The sequence below is a fragment of the Hemitrygon akajei genome, chromosome 31, assembly GCF_048418815.1.
Source record: "Hemitrygon akajei chromosome 31, sHemAka1.3, whole genome shotgun sequence".
Classification (NCBI taxonomy): domain Eukaryota; kingdom Metazoa; phylum Chordata; class Chondrichthyes; order Myliobatiformes; family Dasyatidae; genus Hemitrygon; species Hemitrygon akajei.
This window is the reverse complement of record NC_133154.1, coordinates 23,717,224-23,741,740: the sequence shown is the minus strand read 5'-3', so window position 1 is coordinate 23,741,740 and position 24,517 is coordinate 23,717,224. Positions and strand designations below refer to the sequence as shown.

Sequence of the window (24,517 nt, the reverse complement as noted above, 5' to 3'; positions counted from 1 at the left end):
ATTCAGTAATCGATGGTAGAGGGGAAGAAGGTGTTCCTAAATCATTGAGTGTGGGTCTTCAGATTCCTGTTCCGCTATTAAGATTAAAAAGAGAAGATAGCTCTCTGTTCTTGAAAGCTATTTAATGCACTTCATCTGGAGATGTGCGAATGATAAATAAGGGCAAGATCATATATGTCACATCGACAAACATTCAGTGATTTATGCTCACACGAGAGCATATTGCAAAACTAGGAAAGAAGACAACTATCAAAAGTTTTATTGATGTGAAGTTCTTTTTACTTGCACATCTATAATTAATGAAGAAGCGTAAGACTAGGTCGGAGGTTAAGTTCTCAAAAGCAAAATACTGCAGGTGCTGTAAATCAGAGAGATAAAATGGAACAAATGTAGAGTAGCATCTTTGGGGGGGGTGGGAGAGAAGGGGAGGGCATGTTGACATTTAATGTTGATAGCTTTTCATGCAAACCTGGGTCTGTAATGATTTTAAAAGTTAATTCTGTTTCCCTCGTTTTCACCCAGGTGTTGCTTGCCCTGCTTAGTATCTCCAGCATTTTATTTTATACTAAGATCCCGTCTTCATACGAATGGCACTGGCAAAGTAGAGAATGATGATTCCCACTTTCTGTGCTTGCACCTTCTGTTAAAGTGTGGCTTTCTATTCCTGCTTTATATATATATATATATATATATATATATATTCTGGGAGGGATGTGCTCTGATGCTAAAAGTAAGTCATTGACGTCCTCCAGGTTTCCCAAGGTGATGCTTTGCACATCCTCTTGCCTCTCATCTTTCTTTTCTATTTGAGGAAGAGGACAATTACCAACCCCTCATCCCCATTCTCCCCTAAAAACCTTCCTCAACTACAGTGTGCATACCTGACACCAAGGTCTTCCAGGACTTAACCCTTAATGTGAAGAATGTATTTCACATTCACTCTGCTCTGCTTTCTGGTTCCATAGGTGATCCTTTTGTAAATGACTGTGGCAAAAATAAGTAAGTAGCAGACATCAGATTGTTAGTGGAGAGCCATAACCTACTTTTTAACATTGTTTAAAAGAAAGAAGCTGTAATCATTCACCTGGTTCATTCCCTCTCAACTAGGACGAGTGAAGTAATGCTATTCAGACATTGTTTACTAGTTTTAACTTGAATTCACCATTTCCATCGTGTCGATGTTGAATGAAATTTATTGAAATCAAGCAGCTGCATATTGCACTATTATTAGGCTAACCATTAAAAATAACAATAGCTGGTGTTATATGTAATGATTGTTCTTGGAGTTCATAGAACACTTACAGCAAGGTACAGGCCCTTCAGCCCACACAATGTTTTGCTGACCTTATAATTTACTCATAAGATTAATCACTCTCTAAGAGCAATCAAATATTTACAATTAAAACATAGGCTACAACATTGCACAATGTGGAGTTTATTATATGTAGATCTTTAAGCTGAATTATTGTTTTTGTACGTGCTGACTGAAAGTTTATAAATTTCATAACAGCACAAAGTATGAATTTCTTTAATTGTGTACTCGTTAATGAATGGAATTTAAAAAATAATCTACAATTTGGAACAAACAGTTGGAAGTTTCATTATCTTTGCAATGTTAGGAGTTAAAAAACAACAATCCTAATGATTTTTCTTAGTTGTCACTCTTCTTGTTTAATGTTGACTGTACAGCAAAAAGTACAACAGTTACATCTAGCAATCCTATCAGAAAATGACACTAGCTAGTAATCGAGGGCATGAGCCCTGCTTTTAACTTACTCCATAAGATATAGGAGCAGAATTAGGCCAATTGGCCCATAGAGTCTGCTGTACCATTTCATCATGGCTGATTCAATTCTCCTTTCAGCCCCAATCTTCTAGCCTTCTCCCTGTGTCCCTTCATGCCCTAACCAATCAAGAATCCATCAACCTCTGCCTTAAAATATACATAAAGACTTGGCTTTCATAGCTGCCTGTGGCAACAAATTCCACATATTCACCACTCTCTGGCTAAAGAAATTTCTCCTCATCTGTTCATTCTGAGGCTCTCTCATCTGGTCTTAGACTCTCCCACCATAGGAAATATCTTCTCTACATCTACTCGGTCAAGGCCTTTCACTATCCAATGGTTTTCAATAAGGTCAACCCTCATTCTTCTGAAATCTAGTGAATACAGGGCCAGAGCCATCAAACACTCTTAGTCCTTACTTTGAAGTTGTTTGGGTCAGTTAGTGGGTTTTCTTTTGCCCCAGCTAAGGCTAGTTAAGACATTTCAGAGATCATTTCTGGATTAGTGCTGGATCAAGGCCATTTTTGATTGACTTACTATATTAAAAAAATCCAATATTTGCAGTCTGAGCTTATTTGCTCATTCCTGCTTGCCTTTTACGGTGGCAGTAAGCTGCGATTTTGAACCAAAATAGGTGTGGGTATACCCTAAATGCTGCTGGGTGGAGAGAGTTAGAGGATTTTGACCTAATAACTTGTAGCTATTGGAAAATAGAGGTTGCAATAGTTCAGCTTGTCACCGTGCTTGGGTTTGTGTCTATACCCAAAATACACAGCAATATGGCAATATTAGGATGTTAGCAATGTCATAACCTAAAAGTTTTACAGGGAAAAGTTTGATTATTTCAATTCAACACTGATATTATGACTGCTCAAACTTAAAAGTGATAATCAAAAGTTTTTTTTCTTTGTGTTCTGTATATTCAGTGTTGGATGATTTTTTAAATCTCGTACTGGTGTGTATTTCTATGTATTGAAAAATTAAGTTAAATGAAAATGCATCATCATTGGTTAGATAGTAACTGGTGTTTCTGTGCATTTTTTTTTCTTTTGATGAAATGTGCAGTTGAAACCCACGCACTCACCCCCTGCCCCCTTTCAGAGACCGTCCACTTCTCCGAGTCTACATTAGCCAATCAACTGGTTGTGTCTACATCAGGGGATCAGCACGTCCCAATCTAAACGAACGCCTCACACTTCAAATGTCCAGCATTCACGTGTGTCTGTGAGTGTGTGCAACCGAATGGCCAACCGCTGGACCGACAAGTTTGGGTCTTTTCCTGCGCACCCCAGCACGCTGTTTATAAACAACCATCCCTTCTCTACTGTTTCTGCCGGCAACCATAACGACCAAACAGCCAACGGGGGAAAAAAAATAACCATCTGAAATCCTCTCGATCCATCAGTGGGGTGTGGCTGTCCGCCAGCCTTTGCAAACCCAAGGCCTGCGTCGGCAGTAAACTGGTACCAACGCACTCTAAAAGTGGCTGCTTCGATTGGTCTCCGTGCCAATACACAGCAGATAAATTAATACCTATTTTTATTTAATTCTACACTTTACATCGTGCATGAATCCAGGTGCAGGCCCCTTTTTTTCCCTCCCCACCACCATCGTCACACGACACGCCCTGCAGATGGCTGTTGAGTTGCTATAATGTTGACTGTTCTAGTAAGTTTTATCTGCCTTTTACGTTTTAAATTGAGAATTCACTTTTGTGTTTCCCACTCTGCCTTCCCATCCCTTGTGGTTTTTCAGTCCCTTCCGATCCTGGCTCTTTAAAGTTTTCTATTGGACTGATAACCTGAAATTTCTGGAATGTGAAACAGTTGCTGCTATCCTGTTGAGTTAGTGTTAGACCTGTTGAATGATTTCTTAAGAAAAGCAAAATATTAAAAATTCACACAGTTCTTAAGCAGGTTGTGTACTTAAATTAATCCTGAATGCAGGTGGACTTTTGTAATTCCAGTTTAGTTTTCAAATTTTAACTATTTTTAAAGAATTCAGATAGCTTAATTCCAGCATAATGTGCAAGTTCCAAATCTAACACAAAGGCATAACTAGAGATTCACACTGTGGAGAAACTTAACCTGTCACCAGGGGCCTGTATTGGACAAGTTTATAATTATTACTGGATTATTTAGCTGGATCATGTGGACCATGTTAGTTTTCTTCCTGAAATTTTTCCTTTCCTCTCCTTTTGCTGAACTGGAGATCTTGTTGGTTAAGAGATGCTAGTGCCTTAAAAAGATAAGATTAGGAAAAAAAACCTGCTTTATTTGCCATGTTTTGCTGAACTGGAGATCTTGTTGGTTAAGAGATGCTAGTGCCTTAAAAAGATAAGATTAGGAAAAGAAACCTGCTTTATTTGCCACGTATACATTTTTACAAATTCATTGAAATACATTGTTGGTGTCAAATCAGTCAGTGAGGGTTGTGCTGGGCAGCCTGCAGGTGTCACCATGTTTCCACAGTCAACCTAGCATGCCCACAGCTTTCTAACCCTAGCCCATGTCTTTGGAATGTGGGAAGAAACCGAAATAGCTAAAAGAAACACACGCGATCACGGGGAGAATGTACACTCTGCACAGTGACGCAAATCGAACCCAGATCTTAGCTGGCGATGTAAAGCATTATGCTAACCGCTTTGCTCCCATGCCACTCGCGTGTGTAGTGTTCTAGTGTTGTAGCGAATATAGCTAGGCGAGAATTAGTTTAAACTCTGCTGGGAACCACCCCTCTCCGCAACACCCAATAGTGGCAAGGGATGATTGGAGTGGTATTTGAGCCTAAAGCAGATAGCAAAGTTGATTAGTCCTGACTTTGGTACAATGTTGGTAGATCAGGCGTGTGGAGGCAATTAGTCCCTTATCTAAGGAAAGGTTTTACTAGCATTCAAAGTAGAACAAAAGATATTCACCAGCTTAATTTCTAGAATTATCACACCTTTCTAAAAAGGAGTTGCATTTCATTCCCTATTTGAACAATGATTGACATTATTGAGGTCATAAGGGAGCATGGCAGGGGTACATTTTAGATATGGTAGTGTAGCGTTTGTGGGATGCTGTTACAGCTTGGTGCATCAGAGTTCAATCCTGGCATCCTCTGTAAGGAGTTCATTCGCACTTGCCGTGGAATCTCTGGGTTTCCTCCCATAGTCCAAAGACCTACCAGCTGGTAGGTTAATTAGTCATTGTAAATTGCCCCATGATTAGACTAGGGTTAAATCAGTGTGTTGCTGGTGGTGCTATTCTGTGCCTTAACGCTAAATAAATAAATATTTCCACTAGTGGCGAGCATCAGACAAGGGGGTCATGAATTCCAGAAGAGGGAACATGTTCGTGTGTAGTCTTAGTGAAAGCTACCACCTTTAGATGTATTTGGAGGCTGTTATGCTTGGATGCTGGTCACTAAATAGATCTGATCAGTACATAGTGGCTTCTTCTAAATGGATTTTTTTTTACTAATAAGGCATGTTGCTGTCTGATTGATCAGCACATTGTTTCACAATCCAGACATTGGAGGTTGCTTAAGAATCAGTCCTTCAGCTGGGAAGACAATGTCACCAAAATCAAGAACTTATTGGGCTGCTTTCAGGCCCACAGTACGTTTTAATTCAGATGAGTGATTTTTCTCAGAAGTATCTTTATATTTTGCCATGGTGAAGATTTCCAGAAATTGCTTATATGTTTGGATGTAATAGCGTCTCAAGGGTGACCCAACTGTCAGTAAAGGCCATTTGATATTGGTGTTGGAGGTGGTTGTTACCGGAAGGTGTCCTTGCTGCCATCCAGACAAGTTGAGTGTGCGTGTTACTTTCACTGCTTCCAGGTGCTTGTAGTCATGGTGAAAGCGACCTTGATTAGGGAATGGCCAGTTTACCATTGGATCTCCATACCTATTTGCTGGGGAGGGGGTAGTGGAAAGCTGCACCTTTTTAACAGGTCAGATTAATTACTTCACAAGCTAGATATGATTTCATAGGCTCATAATGGATTTCTCAAAATCAGGTTTATTATCACTGACAAATGTGAAAGTAGTTGTTTGTGGCAGCAGTACAGTGATAAATTTTAAAACTTACAATGAGAAATGCAAAAAGAGAGCAGAATAGTGAGGTAGTGTTCATGGACCATTCAGAACTCTGGCAGAGGGGATGAAGTTGTTTCTGAAACATTGAGTGTGTGTCTTCAGGCTCCTGTACCACCTCTGGTAGTAATGAGAAGATGGCATGGCTTGGGTGGTGAGGGTCCTTATTGATACATGCCAGCTCGAGGCACTACCTTTTGAAAATGTCCTCAATGGTTGATTTTTTTTTCCATGTAAATTCCCAGATGCATGATAAATTTGTTCTAAGTCAAAAATTGCAGTTCTTTCTTTGAAGCCCTATGGTGAAAGAGTAGACGGTGATAATTTATAATGGTTTGAGAGTAGAGCATGGAGAAAATACACATGGGAAATTTCATCTGCAGTTCGTAAGATTTAACTCCTCAAGATCATGATGTTTGCAACAGAATAAGATAATGGGCCTCTCGAATCTCGTCTCTCCTGTTCGATATCTTCATTTTATAGAGGGAAGGAGTTTACACAAAACTTCATTTTGTGCCCTTTAACTTTTACCTGTTCATTTTTCAGGATTTGATCATTGTCGGCAAGGCAGCATTTAGTCCCTAACTCTAGTTGTTCCTGAAGGTATTGGTGACCCAACCTTTGACCTGCTGTTGCCCTTCAGATGAAGGTATTCTCACTTCTATTGGATAGGAGATCAGAATTTAGACCAGTGAGGCAGAAATTAACACCCAGTCACTTCCACCTCAGGATGATGTCTGATTGGTGAAACTGCAGATGATGGTGGTATCTCCGTTGTCCCTTTTTTCCATGTTCCCCTTGGTGGTTGAGATTGATCTGGTCATTTGCTGTCGGAATAAGTTTGGTGAATAACTGAAAAGTGGTTGGTAGGCACTGTGGAGGGAATGGATTGGATGCTGGTCAAATAGTGGTTCTGAATGTTGTCAGGCTCCTCTCATCTGAGTAAATTCCATTGTAATTTGTGTAACATGCAGTACTGTGCAAATGTTTTAACATATAGATTGCAAGAAAAAGTTTGTGAGCCCTTTGCAACTAACTGGTTTTCTGCTTTAATTACTCATAAAATGTGGTCTGAACTTCATCTAAGTCACAATAATACACACAATCTGCCTAAGCTAATAATACACAAACAATTGTACTTTTCATGTCTTTATTGAACATGTTGTTTAATCATTCACAGACCAGGCTGGAAAAGTATGTGAACCCTTCTATTTAATAACTAGTAGAACCTCCTTTAGCAGCAGTAACCATCAAATGTTTCCTGTAGCTGTTGATAACTTGCACAACAGCGAGGAGGAATTTTAGACCATTCCTCCATACAAAACTTTCAGTTCATCAATATTTCTGGGATACCTTGTGTGAACAGCCCTCTTTAGAACATGCCACAGCATCTCAATTGGGTTAAAGTCTGGGCTCTGACTTGGCCATTCCAAAATGCAAATTTTCTTTTTTAACCATTCTGTTGTTGATTTATCCTTATGTTTTGGATCATTGTTTTGTTGCATCATCCAGCTTCTATTAAGATTCAGCTGTCGGACTGCTAACATTCTTCTGGAAAATGTCTTGATACAATTTTGAATTTATTGTTTCCTCAACAACTACAAGCTGCCCAGGCCCTGAGGCAGCAAAGCAGCCCCAAGCGATGATGCTCCTTCCACCATGCTTCACAGTTGGGATGAGGTTTTGGTGTTGGTGTGCAGTGCCCTTTTCCCTCCAAACATAGCAGTGCACATTTCTGCCAGAAAGTTTAACCTTTGTTTTATATGTCCACAGAACATTCAGGTGTTCTTTTGCAAACTTGAGAAGTGCAGCAATTTTATTTTCCTGTTTTGAAGAGCAGTCATTTACTCAGTAGTGTCCCTCCATGAACACAATTCCTGTTCAGTGTTTTCCTTATAGTGGACACATGAATAGACTTCAGTAAGTTCAAGAGATCTCTGCAGGTTTTTTGTTGTTACTCTTGGGTTCTTTTTCACCTCCTTCAGCTTTACACATTGTGCTCTTGGTGTGATCTTTGCAGGACGCCCACTCCTAGGGAGAGTAGCAACAGTACTGAATTTCCTCCCATTTGTGGACAATGTCTTTAACTGGAACAATGAATACTCAGATCTTTAGAAATAACTTTTGTAGCCCTTTCCAGCTTACATCTCTACAATTCTTTGAGGCATGGTGCACATAATTAGACTTTTCTTGAGAAGAGCAGGCTCGGTCAGCAACCTGACTTTTTTTTATAGGGCAGGGCATCTCTACAATCCACACCTCCAATCTCATCTCATTGACTCCAAATAGCTGTTGTTGAAGGCATTACCCTAGGATTGCGATTGTTTAAATGGTGCACTCAGTATTGATGAGAAGTAGTACAATTGTTCGTATATTATTAGTTTGGGCAGATTGTGTTTCTCTATTTTTGTGACTTAGATGAAGATCAGACCACATTTTATGAGTAATTAATGCAGAAAACCAGCTGATTGCAAAGGGTTCACATACTTGCAACTGTATATAGCTAGAATGCTTAAGACTTTGCGCAGTGCTGTAGTAATTTTGTGTATTGCACTGTACTGTTAGCACAAAAGAAAACAAATTTCATGACATATGTGAGTGATGATAAACCTGATTCTAATAAGGGTCTCTATTGTGGACTTGAGTGGGAAGGGGCCAGGGAGAAGGGGGATCATGCTTGGGAAAAGGGGATACATGAGGGGAGGGAGCAGGAAGCACCAGAGAGATTCTGTAATGAACAATAAACCAATTGTTTGGAATCAAATGGCCTTGTCTGGTGTCTCAGGGCTTGGTGGGTCTGCACCTGCTCTGCCCCCCCACCCCTGACACTCCCCTGTACCACCTGTCCAACATGCCTCTTGCCATTCTCAACATCCTTTGCTTCCGCCAAATTTACAAACTCACTGTCTGCTCCACATTGACAGTACAATGTTGTGCGAAAGTCCTGGACACTCTAGCTATGTATATGCACCAAACACAGTACTGTATGTAGTGTCATAAGGTAAAACAATTGCCTTGGTGTACTCGGCCCGACCTGTTACTGATAACTCCCAGATGCTGGGAGAGTCCAGTACCAGAGGGCATGGTTTGAGAATAAGGGGTAGGTCATTTAAGACAGAGTTAAGGAAAAACTTCTCCCAGAGAGTTGTGGGGGTCTGGAATGCACTGCCTCGGAAGGTAGTGGAGGCCAGTTCTCTGGATGCTTTCAAGAAGGAGCTAGATAGGTATCTTATGGATAGGGGAATCAAGGGATATGGGGACAAGGCAGGAACCGGGTATTGATAGTAATTGATCAGCCATGATCTCAAAATGGTGGTGCAGGCTCGAAGGGCCGAATGGTCTACTTCTGCACCTATTGTCTATTGTTTAGTTGAGTTTCTGGTCAGAGGTGATTCCCGAAGGTTTGGTGATTTGGTAAGTCAGTGATAGACTTACCGAGCAGTCTCGAGGAAGGGTTATTAGACTGTCAGTATTGATGGTGGTGCCATAGATATCACTTTGGTAGTTCAATGTTTGCAAAGAGGTGCTGTGATTAAAGATCTGTTACATAGCTCAGTTGTCAGTTAGCATTTTCCTCATTTGCCCTGCAACTCGAAGTAAAGTACTCTTTTCCACAGGTGATTCGAGGGAGATGAAGGGGGAGAGATTCAATAATTGATGTAATAATTGGTATTGGAACTCTGTGCCACCCTTGCAGTTACAGAGAGTGTGGACTTCAGAAGTAAGTTCAGGATTAACACAACTTAAAATGATTTATTAGCTCCCCTCAGGTGGTTACTGCCTCTTCAAGGTCCGATTGACTACACTGCACTCTGGTCTTTGCTATTGCAGATAGAGGAAGGCAGTCAGGATTCGTATTCCTCTAAGAAATTAAAGAATGCAATTGAAATTTTGCTAGATGGTGATGGTGCTCTTTTCTGGAGTAAATTTTGATTAAGTTTTTAAGATTTTAAGATGGTAATCTCACCATTATTACTGGGTTTACCAGATGGTTATGGGCAAAGCTGAAATGCTGCAAATCTTTATCGTGGGGGAACATTTCCTACCTCATTTTAAAAGGGGTTTACCTACCCGTGTATTTTGTGCATTGGGGTAGCATCTTCATTATTTCTGAAAGTTGCCAGATTCTGTGCATTTGTTCACAGACTAATTCAGAAAGTGCACTAGCATCATTTAGTGAAAATAAAAGGTTGCTGTGTAGTTGTGGTTTGCATTAAAATGGCTTGAGATTTTCATTTTTATGGTGTCTTCCCCTCTCACATTTGATAAGATCCCTGTAGTGGAGTTTGTAATGCCTGAGTACAGTTGGCTCACATGATCTTTGCTCCTGTTTCACTTGGTTCACCACAGGTCTCGGTCCAGGGAGAATAGGCGTCGTGAGCGTTCTATTTCAAGGGAAAGGCGTGAACCATCAAGATCTTTCTCCAGGTCACACAGGTTGGTAGTCATTAAAGATCCTTCAGCCCATCTACTTCTACTGTACTGATTCTGCCTAGTCCAATTGATCTGCATCTGGACCATATCCCTCCCCTCCATGTACTTATCCAAACTTCTCTTAAATATTGTAATCAAACCTGAATCCAGCACTTCTGCTAACAACTCATTCCACACACTCAGAGGCGTTCAAAGAAGTTCCTGCTTGCTTACTCTTTAAATATTTCATCTTTCACCCTTAACTTATGACTTCTAGTTCTATTCTCACCTAACTTCAGTGGAAAAAGCACATATATATTTACTGTCTACATCCCTCATAATTTTTGTAAATCTGAATTAAATTTCCCTTCATTCTTCTGTACTCCAGAGAATAAAGTCGTAAACTGTTCAACCTTTCCCTATAACTCAGTCCTCAAGTCCCAGCAATGTCCTTGTAAATTTTCTCTGTATTCTTTAAATCTTAGTGTTGAATTTCTTGATGGAATTTTCTTCTACATGCGTTCTGTTGCTGTATTGAGATTGTAAGAATCTTTTAAATTAGATTCTTGCAATGTGCTAGATTTATTAAATCTGTCAGGGGCAGCATGGTAGCATAGTGATTAGTGTAACCCTTTACAGTGCCAATTTTAAGATTGGGGTTCAATTCCCACAGCTGTCTGTAAGGAATTTGTATGTCCTCCTTGTGACTGGCTTTCCTCCCACTTTCCAAACACAAAGGATTAGTAAGTAATGGCAGGCTATTTTTGCACTGGAAGCATGGTGACACTTGTGTTGGTCTTTGATGTAAACAATGAATTTCTCTGTATTTTTCTATATGATAGAAAAGCTCATCTCTGACAAAATGTTGAGTAGAAGAATTTGTCAATGAGGTAGCTATAGAATATGTTGTTAAAAAGAAAATGCAGGCTGATGCAGTCCCTTGCCATGTATCTGATCATAAGCAAAATTTGTTAAATTACATGAAGTGATCAGACAACAGAGCACTAAACAACAAGGGAGTTTTGTTTGGGGAAGAATATTACTACTGTTTTCGAACCGGTGGCAGTCTGGAATTGTCCCTGACCATTGATTTGATAATTACTGAGCAATTTGCTACTGATACGTGGTAAACAGCATGCAGGGGGACTGTCACCACAAGCAGATAAATGCATGCCATTGAGAAAATTGTGACATGTGTGTAATTAAAAACAATTGATGAATGGTGGGGAGGACAGAGAAAATTAAGAGTTTAGTTCTAGTGCACAGCATGATGATTATAATATTCCTTTTGCAAAGAGAAGCAGTTTACACCAGCTTGTCCCAGTTGTTGATGATAATTTGGGAATCTTCCAAGTCCTCAGTGAATGTAGCAATAGGTGGTGGGGTGGGGTTACCAACCTTCATTTTGTGAATTGGTTTGATAATTTAGTCATTAGGTTTTAAGACTTTGATTTCTGCAGCAGTGTAGGTGAGAACCTCAAAAGATTTCTTTGGCGACTGTCTTCCTTGGCATTTCTATTTATGGTCATGTAGCCTGCAACATAAATGGCATAAACACAGATATTTTTCCCCTTCACCTTCCCTCTTCTGTTTGCTCTCTGGCTTGCCTCTTATCTCTTCCCCTCATCTGCCTATCACCTCTCCTGGTGCTTCTCCTTCCCTTTCTTCCACGGTGCACTCTTCCTTCAGATTCCTCCGACTTTTTCCAGATCACCTTCTAGTTTCTCACTTCATCCCTCCCTCTCTCTTCCACCCTCCCCTCCCCTGTGAAGTTTGTTACACTTAGGGTTCATTAGTCTTCCAAGGACAGAAGTTTCTTAAAGGGCTGAAAATTTTCTTAAGCTATTTTCCCACGTCTTCCTTTTCATGTCATACTGTTTATTTATATGTTTATGTAGTCTTTATGTATAGTTTTTCATAAATTCTATTGCATTTTTTAATTTTCCTATGAAAACCTCAAATTACAAGAAAATGAATCTATGGTGAGATAAACAACTTCAATAATAAACAATTTGACTTTGACTTTATTTTCCTTCCCTGCAGTCGTTCCCGATCTGTTGAGAGGAAGTAAAATCTCTGGTGGAGATGGCCTCTTCACCACCCTGACCCCTGGGAGATGAAGAACATCTACAACGCTCCTTTGATTCTACATCTGGTGACGATTTAAAAGCAGCAGGGTGGGATTGGGAGAAGAGGCTCTTCGTTCTTTTATTCTGGTTTGAAGGATGAGCTTTAACCAGCTCACTAATTTTTTTTGGAACTTTTTTTAAAAACAAAAAAAAACTTTTGTCATGCAAAATATATAAAATTTCATACTAATTATCAAAGAAGGGGGTCAGACCAATATTAGAGCAGTAACAAAACTTCTATTTCTTGTCAATCACGTGTAATTTTTTTTGCTTTCATTACCCAAGGAGGTCAACCATTATTCATTAAATCCCTTTAAGTGATTTTTTTTTAAGTTTGTCTTGCAATGAAAAGTTACTGTGTGTGAAAAAGGGCTGTTTTCACCAAGATGTGCGTACTGTTAATAAACTGTACCCCACAGTGTGAGGTGAGCAGGAATGGGATAGTTTGGAGGAGAAGAATAATGGAGTCTGCTTATGTCAGGGTGGTCATTGTATTGAACTGCGTGGATAAGAAGGTTGTTTGTAGCAGTGAGTCAGATCTGGTTTTGGGGAAGAGACCATCTTGTAAACAATGGTTTAAGCAGCTCTAGTGACAGTGGCCTTAACTCACTGATGTACTGCTAGTCGATTTTGATTAACAGGCCCATGGCTGAAACGTGATGGGGACCATCTATTGTTTCTTTAATGTTAAGGTGCCCAGACTGTGTTGGTAAATGTATTCATCCCTGTAACAGAGGAACCCTGTAAATGCTGCTGATTCAAAATTAGATGAAACATCATATTGTAACAAAGTGTATTACAATAAATGACCCAGAGTGTGGGGGGCTTGTCCACTTGGCTGGCACCCAATGGCCCAGGGGTGGGAGCTAACAGCCAACGGCTGGGAGTGAGAGCTTGTCCACCTAGCTGGGACCCAATGGCCTGGGGGGGGTGGGGTGCAGGGGCAGGTGCTTGTGCTTATCTACCTGGCTGACAGCCAACAGAAATTTACTTCAGCTTTTCTTTATTTTGAGCGATTCATTCACCTTTGCAGCAAAACATTCCTATGAAATATGACATGATTTAGGGTGTGGAATAGATTGTATGCTGTGCACCTCTGTCTTGAAGCTTTTTTTTCTTGTGTAAAAAGCATTGATTGTGCACGATTCCCCGCTTTAGTTGTTGCTGATAACTCTTATGGTGGTGTGTACCTTGTGTTGTTGACATAAGTGATGACCCATAGAGGTTTACCCCAAAGGGCTGGCAACATCTGCATCTCTGACCTTGTCACTTTGTGAAGAAGTTCTTCACTTTGGGTATTGCCACCAGTTAAGTCCATTTTGTCTTCAAGGAAGTGTTCACTGTTGCATTTTTTTTTGAAGGCACTTGTACATTGCTCTTGCAAAGCATCCGATCATTGTTCAACTGCTCCTGACTCAGGCCAGGTGTACCTTGCCCTGTACAGTTGAATTTGATTTCAGTCATCTTTGTTTGTAGTGACTATTCAGTTGCAAGCAATCAGTCTACATTTGAACTCCTGCTTGCTGTATGTTTTCAGTCTAATTGGTAATATCTTTATGCTTGTTTGGGATTCGATGCTTGCAAGGGAAGACCTCCGGTGCAAAAAATCATAATCCATAGTGCACAATTACATTTATTAACTAAATAAATGCGATCATGCACCATTGGATATGATTTTTAAATAAATATGGGAGATTTGGTGTTTCAATAAGGTTAGTGTTACATTATTTCCTCAGGACATCTAAACCTATTCTCCATTGGTAATGGTGAGAAACATTCTTGCTAATATAATGTTCTCAGTGACAGCGCCCCCACAAATTATTGTTGCTGTCTGGCAAAGAGATTTAGGTATAATGGGACATCACCTTGTTAACTAGCATCTCTGATGTTCTTGGGTTAATATTCAAAAATGCTGAGTGAAGTGATTTGTCAAGGTGTCTGATGTGAAATAAAAGTGGTGTGGAAGTCACAATCTTGTTACTGTAGCTAATGTGCTAGTTAGTTCTATTGCCTGGGGCTGATGGGTCTAATTACCAGCTAATTCTCCAGATGAATGAGAATTCCATTGATTTTCCCCTTTGGTCCAGCAGATGGTCTGTCTCATGTGGGAATACTGGAGCTACATCTGTCAAAGTAATAAAATGGCAAGATTTTTCTCCCTACTTGTTAGTCCAAATAAATGTCAGTTCTTTCATGGGATATATTTCTGTTGGAGTTACTTGAGGAATGGCAGCTACACTTGTATCCGAGGCTTAATCCCGAAACTTTGCTGACGTTGCAAGGTCACAATCAATCTACTATTCCTAAGTAACCTAACTCCAGCCAATAAGAATTTAAGAATAGCAGCAAGTATTAATAAAAGTTGTTGGCTTCACAGTGATGGTGACTGGTCACTGCTACTGACCAGGCTCAAGACTAGAGAATTCTATCTTTGCTGATACAGGGACTAATAACTCTTATTGGCTTTGCTAATATTACCGAACAGAGACGGCTAGAAATCCACCTTGATCCTTTGGAGATTGTTATTGAGCATTCAGAACCAGCTGTACCTGCTGTTCTGTTGTTTAATTTGGATTTCCAGTGCCACATTTTGCCGATTTAGTCATGAGATCTGCAGCCTATTCTAAAGGTTCTCTCACACACTGTGAAATGCTTACATCCCTGTGTAGTTTGCTTCACAAGAGCTACCAAAGGCCATTCTGTAGCTCCAAAGACACTGCTGTGCAATGGTTTAATATGTTCATGTAGACAGGATTTTGATAATGGAGTTTAAAAAGGATTGTTTACTTTTGTGATTTCTTGGTGGGAAAATGGCATTTCTACAGCACTGTTGAGTTTGTCACTACAGTGGAGCAGATTTGGTTCAAAAACGATTAAATGGGAAGGAATTCTGTTTGCAAGTCTTGTGCCACTTGTTTGCAGGCTTACTTATCTAAGTACTTTTACAAAGAGCAGTGCTTGTCATGCTGTTTATTGTTGCAAAATATGTTATGTTGCAAATTCCCAGTTAAGGACTTTGAACTGTTTAATGTATTTCAGACCTGTAACCTACACCTTTAACCTTGTTCTGAGAAGTTTTGAGTATATCCAGGTGAATGTTTGCAAATCTTTTACTGTTGGACCAGTTGTTCAGTTAATCTGAATCTCTTCATTAAGTTACTGCATTCTAAAGCTCCTGCAATGTTAATGACCCCTCATGTGTGACATTAGTGCTAAGAAAATGATTTCTGATTGTCTAACTGAGAATATGGCGTGGCATCCACAGCCAAACCCTTTTGAAGTCACTGTGGACAGCTGCAGTCACACTGTCAGGAAATGACTTTTTTAAGAAAAGACTTGATACTAGCTGGATTGATGTCTTGATTGTACTTTCTTTTGTTCTGTGTTTTTTGTCAGATTTCAATATAAAAGTTATTACAATCACATTTGTCTGTAATGGCATTGTTCTTTAAGGGCCAGTTACGCTTAACATTTTCATTCCAATGTCAGACATCCCACCTCTCCTGGAAGTTCCGGGAATCTCCTACGTATTAATAGCGGCTCCCTGACGCCCGCAAATTATATACAATATCGTGGAAATCAATATTTTGAGAGTGAGAGAGAGACAGAGAGAGCAAGCGAGTGAGAGAGAATGTTGTGCTGCCCAATCAAGAGATCCCAGGTTTGATCATCTGGAGTTGGACATTAAAGAGCAGAGAAACAAGCCCTTTAGACCAACTAGTTCATATTGTCCACGACCCATATGGCAGGGGTTCCCAACTTATTTTATGCCATGGTGCCTTAAGATTAACCATGGGTCCATGGACCCCAGGTTGGGAACCACTGCTCTATAGCTTTCCTATCTAAGAGTCTCTTGCCTCAACCACTTACTCTGGCTGCTCGCTCCATAAACAGGCCACCCACAGATCTTTTTGATATATCTTTCCTCCCCCCTTAATGCCATTAGTAGCTAGCATAATGCTATTATAGCAACATAGTTTGAATGTTGTCCCCATGACGACATGAGCTCCGGATAGCTGCCAGATTCCAGAGTCATCAGGGTTAGTGAATTGTGGGCATGCAGTGTTATCAGGCAGCCCAGTACAACCCCTGCTGATTTGATCTGACACAAATGACACGTTTCACTGTTTTGGTGAGCTTCCGACAAATAAAGGTAATCTTTCGTTCCTAATTTGCATTCCCTTTGGAAAAAAGTGTGCATTCACCCTGTCTGTGTCCATCGTGATTTTATAGGGTGGGTTCAATTTTAAAAAGTTAGGGTACTTTTACCTCAAGAACAGTAGCGGTAACATGCTGTGGGGGAAAAGAATGAGAGATGGTGATCAATGGTTCCATTTAATATCAGTGAAAATACAGTATACAACCTGGAACTCGTACTCTTCGCAGACATCCACGAAACAGAAGAAAATAAAACCCACAGAATGAATGACAGAAAAAAAACGTTAGAACCCCCCCTCGAGCAGCAGCAAAGCATTAACTCTTCCCCCACCACCTGTTCCAGCAGAAATCATCAGCTGCCCCCCCCCCCAACCACCATTCAAGAATAGCAAAGCCCGCAAAGAGACCATGATCTAGAGTCCATAAAAAGCCACTGTTCATCTTAACAGTTTGAGATGCCTCAGGCTCCCTCACGCTAACGACGGAGAGTTATAATTTCAGCCACAGCACGAGGGAGACCCAACAGCTCACTGTTTTTGATGTTGTAGTCTGCAGTGTCGCTTATTTCAACAGCAGTGTACACTGTTGTCTCAATGGCTTCATGTAGATGATCCTGGCTAAGATGGTGTTGAACAGAATGTGGTGATCATGGTGGGTGGGCAGTGAGAGATGAGAGGCAGCTGTAGTGGCTGATGAACACTGGTGAGATCTGTACTGATGTGAAATGGTTAGATGAATCAATAAATGATCTCAATGAAAGCCTGTGTGGTACTGCAGCACACTGACAGAAGATCTGGATTATTTCCTTATGTTCTGGAACAGGGCTTTAACCGAATCTTGATTTGAGAAGAGGTTTGTAAATGATAAGACTTGCTGCATACCTGTCCTGCAGACATGGCAAAAAACATCCCATCTTCCAACAAATGTTAGAAAATTAATGTAGAATTCTTCTGGGACGGTCTCAGGATGGTTCGGAAGTGGCTATAGTTTCAGTTCTCTAAAGTTCAAAGTAAATTTAGCAAAGAACGTATATGTCACCAGATACTATACCGAGATTCATTTTCTTGCAGGCATTCACAATAAACAAAGAAATACAATAGAATTAATGACAAGCTACACACAAAGACTAACGAGCAATCCATGTGCAAAAGATGACACTGCAAATACAAAAATAATAAATAAATACTGAGAACATGAGTTGTGGAGTCTTTAAAGTGACGTGATGGGTGTTACTGGTGAATGCTAGGTGTTCATTTCTAAGTTCCTGATAATCAGGAGATAATGAAGCTGTGCAATTTCTTTTTATCTCTGGATGGGTGGAATCTGAACAAATAGCCCCAGCAATTCCCACTGGCATAGCAACTGAGCGTGAACACATTTGTTCTTTTGTTGTTGCTGCAGTACAAAGTGTTTGCAGTGCATTTTATCAACAATTAAGGGTCAGATTTATTTATCGCGTGTACATGGAAACAGTAGAAATGTGTCATTTGTGTTAAAGAGTGCCTCGGTAGTGTAGCTGTTAGCATAACGATATCCTCCCTCAGTTCAAAGTTCAATTCAGTATCCTCTAAGAAAGTTTGTGTATTCTTCCCATGAGTGTGTGGCTTTCCTTCAAGTGCTCCAGTTTTCTCCCATGTTCTAAAGACATTTCAGTTAGTAGGTTAATTGGTAATTATAAATTGCCCAGTGATTAGGCTAGTGTTAAATTGGTGGGTTGCTGAGTGATGTATCTCTAAATAAATACATTTTTTTTAAAAAATACACAACCTGGGGTAGTCTGCAAGTGTCCCCACGCATTCCAGCACCAACCAATGAATACTTAAAGCCATGAAGAACCTTGTCAGACCACTTCCTCCTTTTGACAGCGATAGGCATCAACAAGAAGATCTCAAATGACAGAAAATCTGCAGGTGCTGGAAATCCAAAGCAACACACAGAAAATGCTGGAGGATCTCAGCAGGCCGGTCATCTGCTATGGAAAAAAATGTAAACAGTCAATGTTTCAGGCTGAGACCATTTGGAGGATCTCCTTATTTAATAAATGGCCATCCACAGTACAGTGCTGTGGTGGTTAGCATTACATTTGGCAGCACCAGCAGAGCAGCAATAGCTGGAATTTCTGCTAAAAATGAGGGAACTGCAAGACGGATATATTCCAAATAAATTTTCAAAGGGAAGGACACTATCGTGGCTGACAAGTGAAGTCAGGATTAGGAAGCTTTTAAAAACTTGCAGAAGGATAATAAGAAGGTCATTAGGAAAGAAAAGATGAATTATGAGAGGAGGCTGGTGACTAATATCAAAGAAGATACTAAAAACTATTAAGGGTAAAAGAGAGTTGAGGGTAGATAAAGGACCAATACAAAATGACGCTGGAAATTTTGTAATGAGAGATGCAGAGGAACAGAATGTGTATTTTGCATCAGTCTTCACAGTGGAAGACGTCTGCAGTATACCGGACAATCAAGAGTGTCAGGAAAGTGAAGTTTGTGCAGTGAAAATTACGATTGCGAAGGTGCCCAGGAAGCTTAATGGTCTGCGGGTGGATAAATCTGGACCTGATGGAATGCACCTTTGGGTCCTGAAGGAAGTAGCTGGGGAGATTGCAGAGGCATTAACGATGATCTTTCAAGAATCAATAGATTCTGCCATTGTACCAGATGACTGGAAAATTGTAAATGTTACTCCACTATATAAGGGTGGGAGGCAGCAGAAAGGAAACTATAGATCAGTGGTTGGGAAGTTGTTGGGATCGATTTAGGGATGAGATGATGGAGTACCTAGAGACACATGATAAGATAGGCCAAAGCCAGCATGGTTTCCTGAAAGGAAAATCCTGCCTGACAAACCTACTAAAGTTCTTTGAGGAAATTACAAGCAGGGTAGACAAAGGAGATGCAGTAGATGTGGTGTACTTGGATTTTCAGAAGGCCTTTGACAAGGTGCTGTATGTGAGGGTGCTTAGCAAGATAAGAGCCCATGGAATTACAGGAAAGTTACTAGCATAGGTGGAGCATTGAATGATCAGTAGAAAACAGAGTGGGAATAAAGGGATCCTATTCTGGCTGGCTGCTGGTTACCAGTGGAGTTCCACAGGGGTTGGTGTTGGGACCACTGCTTTTTACGATCTATGTCAATGATTTAGACTGCGGTATTAATGGATTTATGGCTAAATTTGCCAATGATACAAAGATGGGTGGAGGAGCAGGTAGTGTTGAGGAAACAGAGAGCCTGCAGGGGAATGGTCAACGAAGTGGCAAATGAAATACAATGTTGGAAAGTGTATGGTCATGCATTTTGGCAGAAGAAATAAACTGACTGTTATTTAGATAGGGAGAGAATTCAAAATGCAGAAATGCGAAGGGACTTGGGAGTCCTTGTACAAGATATCCTGAAGATTAACCTCCAGGTTGAGTTGGTTGTGAAGAAGGTAAATGCACTGTTGGCATTCATTTCTAGAGGTATAGAATATAAGCGCAGGGGTGTGATGTTGAAGCTCAAAAGGCACTTGTGAGACCACACTTGGAGTATTGTGTGCAGTTTTGAGTTCCTTATTTTAGAAAGAATATACTGACATTGGAGAGGGTTCAGAGAGGATTCACAAGAATGATTCCAGGAATGAAAGGGTTACTATATGAGGAATGTCTGGCAGCTCTTGGGCTGTATTCCTTGTGAGTTCAGGAGAATGAGGGGGGATCTCATAGAAACATTCTGAATGTTAAAAGGCCTGAACAGATTAGATATGGCAAAGTTATTTCCCATGGTAGGGGATTCTAGGACAAGAGGGCACAATTTCAGGATTGAAGGATGTCCTTTTAGAACAGATATGGAGAAATTACTTCAGTCAGAGGGTGGTACATCTGGAATTTGTTGCCATGAGCAGCTGTGGAGGCCAAGTCATTGGGTGTATTTAAGGCAGAGATAGACAGGTGTTTGATTAGCCAGGGCATCAAAGGGCTAAGGCAGGGGAGTGGGGATGGAAGAATTGGATCAGCCCATGATTGAATGGCAGAGCAGACTCAATGGGCCAAATGGCCTACTTCTGCGCCTATATCTTATGGTCTTAAGATCAGGGTTCAGTTCACATTCCTGTCTAAGGAGTTTGTGTGTTTTTCCTCCCACATTCCAAAGACATACAGCTTAGGGTTAGTAAACTGTACGCATGTTCTGCTGGTGCCAGAAACGCGACGATACTTGCATTAGTGTGTTGGCCATTGACACATGATACATTTCACTGAATGTTTTGATGTGCACATAAAGCCAATCTTTTTCATCTTTCCAAACAAAAACAATCTAATTACTTGTGTATAACCGAGCAAGGATCTATTCATTCTTCACAGTTCTAGTCACATGTAAATGTGCAGACACTGGATAAAAGAATATACTTTGCCTACATTTTCTGAAGACCTTTCACACAAACACGGAAATGAGAGGTAGAACATCTGGACCCCGTAACCTGCCCAAATTCAATATGATTATGGATGATCCTCAGCAGTCCTCAACTCCTTTTGTGTCAGATCTGCACAGTGCTCTATCACACAGCCTTTCAAAAATGTGTTTACCTTCACTTTAAATATACTCATGACATAGCCTTAATCATAATAGATTCTGGAAATGCAGAGCATCGCACAAAATGCTGGAGGAACTCGGCAGATAAGGCAGCATCTATGGAGCGATATAAACAGTCCATGTTTTGGGCCAAGACACTTCATCAAGACTAGAAAGAAAGGGGACAGGTGGTGGTGGAGAGAGGGAGGAGTACGCTAGCAAGTGACAGGTGAACACAAAGTACACTGCAGATGCTGTGGTCAAATCACGTACAAACAAGCCGGAGGAACTCAGCAGGTCGGGCAGCATCTGTTGACTGCTCATTTCAACGGATGCTGCCCGACCTGCTGAGTTCATCCAGCTTGTTTGTACGAATTGATAGGTGAAACCAGGTGAGGGTGAAAGTGGGTGGGTGGGGTAGAGAGGGTGTTAGGTAGAAGAAGTAATGGTTTGAAGGAGGAATCTTAAAAAGAGAGGACAATGGACTATGGGAGAAAGAGGAGGAGGGGAACCAAAGGGATGTGATAGGTGAAGAGAGAAAGGGGAAGCCAGAATGGGAAATGGAAAGGGGGGGGGGGTGGTGGGAGCAGATTGGAAGAAGTCTTAAGTTTGAGAAACCCTAATGCCATCAGGTTGGAGGCTACCCAGACAGAATGAGGTGTCCCCTCCAGAAATGCTTCACTTCTCCCACCTTCTTACTCTGGCTTCTGCCCCCTACCCTGACGAAGGGTCTTGGACTGAAATGTCAACTCGTTATACCTCTCAGTAGATGCTGCTGGACCTTCCGAGTTCCTCCAACACTTCGAGTATGTTGCTCTGTATTTCCAGCATCTTGTTTAAAATTCTCCACCCCACTCTGTCTGTTTTGAAGTTGACCCAGCGAAGCCTGACAACATCTCACCTCCGATCAAGGCCTGCTTCAGAAATCAATGCTGAGTCACTTCACATGATAAAGCGAGTCGGCAGTGAAGCACGACCATTGGCCTACTGAATCGGTGTAAGAGTAGGCAATTGCATGAGCGTTCAAAGAGTCAGCCATCTCTATTGTTATGTGAAATGTTTTGAAATTGCAAAACTGGCAGCTCAAGCAGCCAGAATTATTTGTAACTTACTTCCTTGCTGTGCACAGCCGATTAAATCAATCCTTGGGAAGAAATAACAGTGAGATCGGAAAAAATATTTGAAACTTTAATCTAAAGTCTTCAACAAAATGGTCTCAAATCAGGAAGTGAAATCACAAAGCAACATGATCACAAGAGAGAGAAATAACTTTGGGCGAGCAGATGTAGTGGAAGTCAATGAAGAAACACTCATTGTGGTCAACTGAAAGACGAGGGTATCCACAGAACGGGTAAACATGGACCTCAGGTCAAGAAGGAAACATGGGTAGTCAAATTTGTCTTTTTCAATACCAAAAATAAATTAGATGTAAGCATTTTATTAGGTATGTTTAAACACCCCTTTTCTGTGTATGCTTCCTTGTTTTCTATCATTAAACACATCCTTCATCAAACTGATTTTCCAGCATGTTCCTGATCAATTAATTCATATCTTTCTCCTCATCTCCTTTGATCTTTACTTGCTTTGTTTTGTCCTTCTGCTGCGACCTCTTCTTCTTTTCCTCCATCTCTCTCTGTTTCTTTTCCTCCCTCGCTCGCTGTTTCTTCTCCTCCTCCTCCCTCTGCTTAGCCTCCTTTGCTCTCTGCCTCTCTTCCTTTGCCCGCTGCTTCTCTTCCCTTGCCTGCTGCTTGCTCCCCTTATCCGTGTCCCCTTTGTCCTCCCTCCCTTTCTTTTTATCCTTTCCTTGTTGCCTCTTCTCCTCTTTCTCCTTCAGCTGTTGCTTTCTTTCCATTTGTTTTTCCATTTTCTCCTTCTTATCTTTATCCCTCTGTTTCATCTCTTTGTCTTTTGATTTCTCCTTCTGTCTGCCCTTGTCTTTGTCTGACTTCTTCCTGTCATCTTTCTCCTCACTCTCCTCCCCCTCCATCTTTTGTCCCTCCTCATAGTCTTCAGCTGGAGTTGTCACTGGCCCCGGCCCCTGGTCTTCCTCTGGAGATTTCTCTTTGGAGCCCTTGTCTTTCTTGAAGAAGTTGAAACCTTTTGGCCCTGCCAAGAAAAGCAAAGGGATTACACCACAGTCGTTTCAGCTTACCGTTTGGCTTCAGTTAGCCAGAGCCAAAGAGAGGAGCACTTTCAGATTGAAAAGTGAAGATTGTTTAGTTAATTAATTGACAGCAGACAACTAAAAGATGTTAGGGTCAACAGAGCGGCCATTGTGGGAATGGTGCCGTGGTAGAGCGGGGGAGCTGTGTCTCTGTCGAGCAGAGGCAACAGCTAAGGTGAAATACTGGTTAGTACTTTTTTATTCTTATTGCACAGTGAAGCAGTGGGAATGCCCGTCAAGGCAGTGGAGTGCTCCTTTTGCAGGATGTGGGAAGTCAAACAGACCTCCACTGTCCCTGGTGACAACACCTGCAAGAAGTGCATCCAGTTGTAGCTCCTTACAGACCGTGGTAGGGAACTGGAGGTGGATCATTCGAGAGACTGAGGGGTTGATAGAGAAGAGTTCAAGGGAGCGGGAAAGGAAATGGGGAGTCAGTGTGGAGTAGCCCCGTGGGCATTCCCCTCAAATAGCAGGCATACCGTTGGGAGGAGCGGGGTGGGGGAAATGACCCCGCCAGGGAAAGCTGCAAGGACCACATCTCGGGCACTGAGTCTGCTTCTGTGGCTCAGAGGGGAAGAGGACTGCGGCGGTGAGACGGAATTCAGTAGTTAGAGGAGCAAACAGAAGATTCTGTGGATATAGTAGAGACACTCAGATAATATATTACCTCCCAGATTCCAGGGTCAGGGACCTCTTGGATTGGGCCCACAGCATTCTGGGGGGTGGGGGAAGGTGAGCAGCCAGAAGTCATGATTCATAGTGGTACCAAACCAGGCAGAAAGCTGAAAAGCAGGACCCCAAGGGTGGTAATCTCGCCTGTGCCTCATGCCAGTAAGGGTAAGAATATGATAATTTGGCAGCAATTGAGGAAAAGGTGCAGTGGGCAGGGTTTCAGATTTCTGGATCATTGGGATCTCTTCTGAGGATCTGTCCAAAAGGGACAGGTTACACTCAAACTCAAAAAGGACCTTTGGCTTGTTAGAACTGTTAGGGGAGGGCTTAAATGAGATAGGGAGGGGAATGGGAACTGGAGTGATAGGCCAGAGGTTGGGGCAGTGAGTAAAGTGAGAGACGGAGAAACAATAAGAAATTGGTAGGGCACAAACTCAGTCAGTTGTACGGGTTGAAACGTGTTTAATGCAAGTAGTATTATGGAGCGTGGTTCAGTGGGGTTCAGTAGCAATCAGTTCTGGGACCCCATTCTTCATGATCATTACAAATGACTTGGATGAGGAA

General features: G+C 41.3%; 2 protein-coding genes across 2 annotated transcripts in view; one reads left to right on the top strand and one right to left on the bottom strand.

Annotated features, from left to right (window-relative positions):
- The window catches only part of LOC140719128 (serine/arginine-rich splicing factor 3-like), a 34,642-nt gene extending 18,806 nt beyond the window's left edge, over positions 1-15,836 (top strand). Inside the window, exons 4-5 of the mRNA XM_073033525.1 lie at positions 10,220-10,306; positions 12,326-15,836. Of these exons, the coding sequence (XP_072889626.1) occupies positions 10,220-10,306; positions 12,326-12,353 (115 nt within the window). The 3' untranslated portion in view covers positions 12,354-15,836. The remainder of the gene's footprint in view (positions 1-10,219; positions 10,307-12,325) is intronic.
- Positions 15,837-22,338: 6,502 nt separating this feature from the next.
- Positions 22,339-24,517, bottom strand: part of LOC140719452 (uncharacterized) — a 49,654-nt gene continuing 47,475 nt past the window's right edge. Inside the window, exon 7 of the mRNA XM_073034129.1 lies at positions 22,339-23,223. Coding sequence (XP_072890230.1) covers positions 22,658-23,223 — 566 coding nt within the window. The 3' untranslated portion in view covers positions 22,339-22,657. The remainder of the gene's footprint in view (positions 23,224-24,517) is intronic.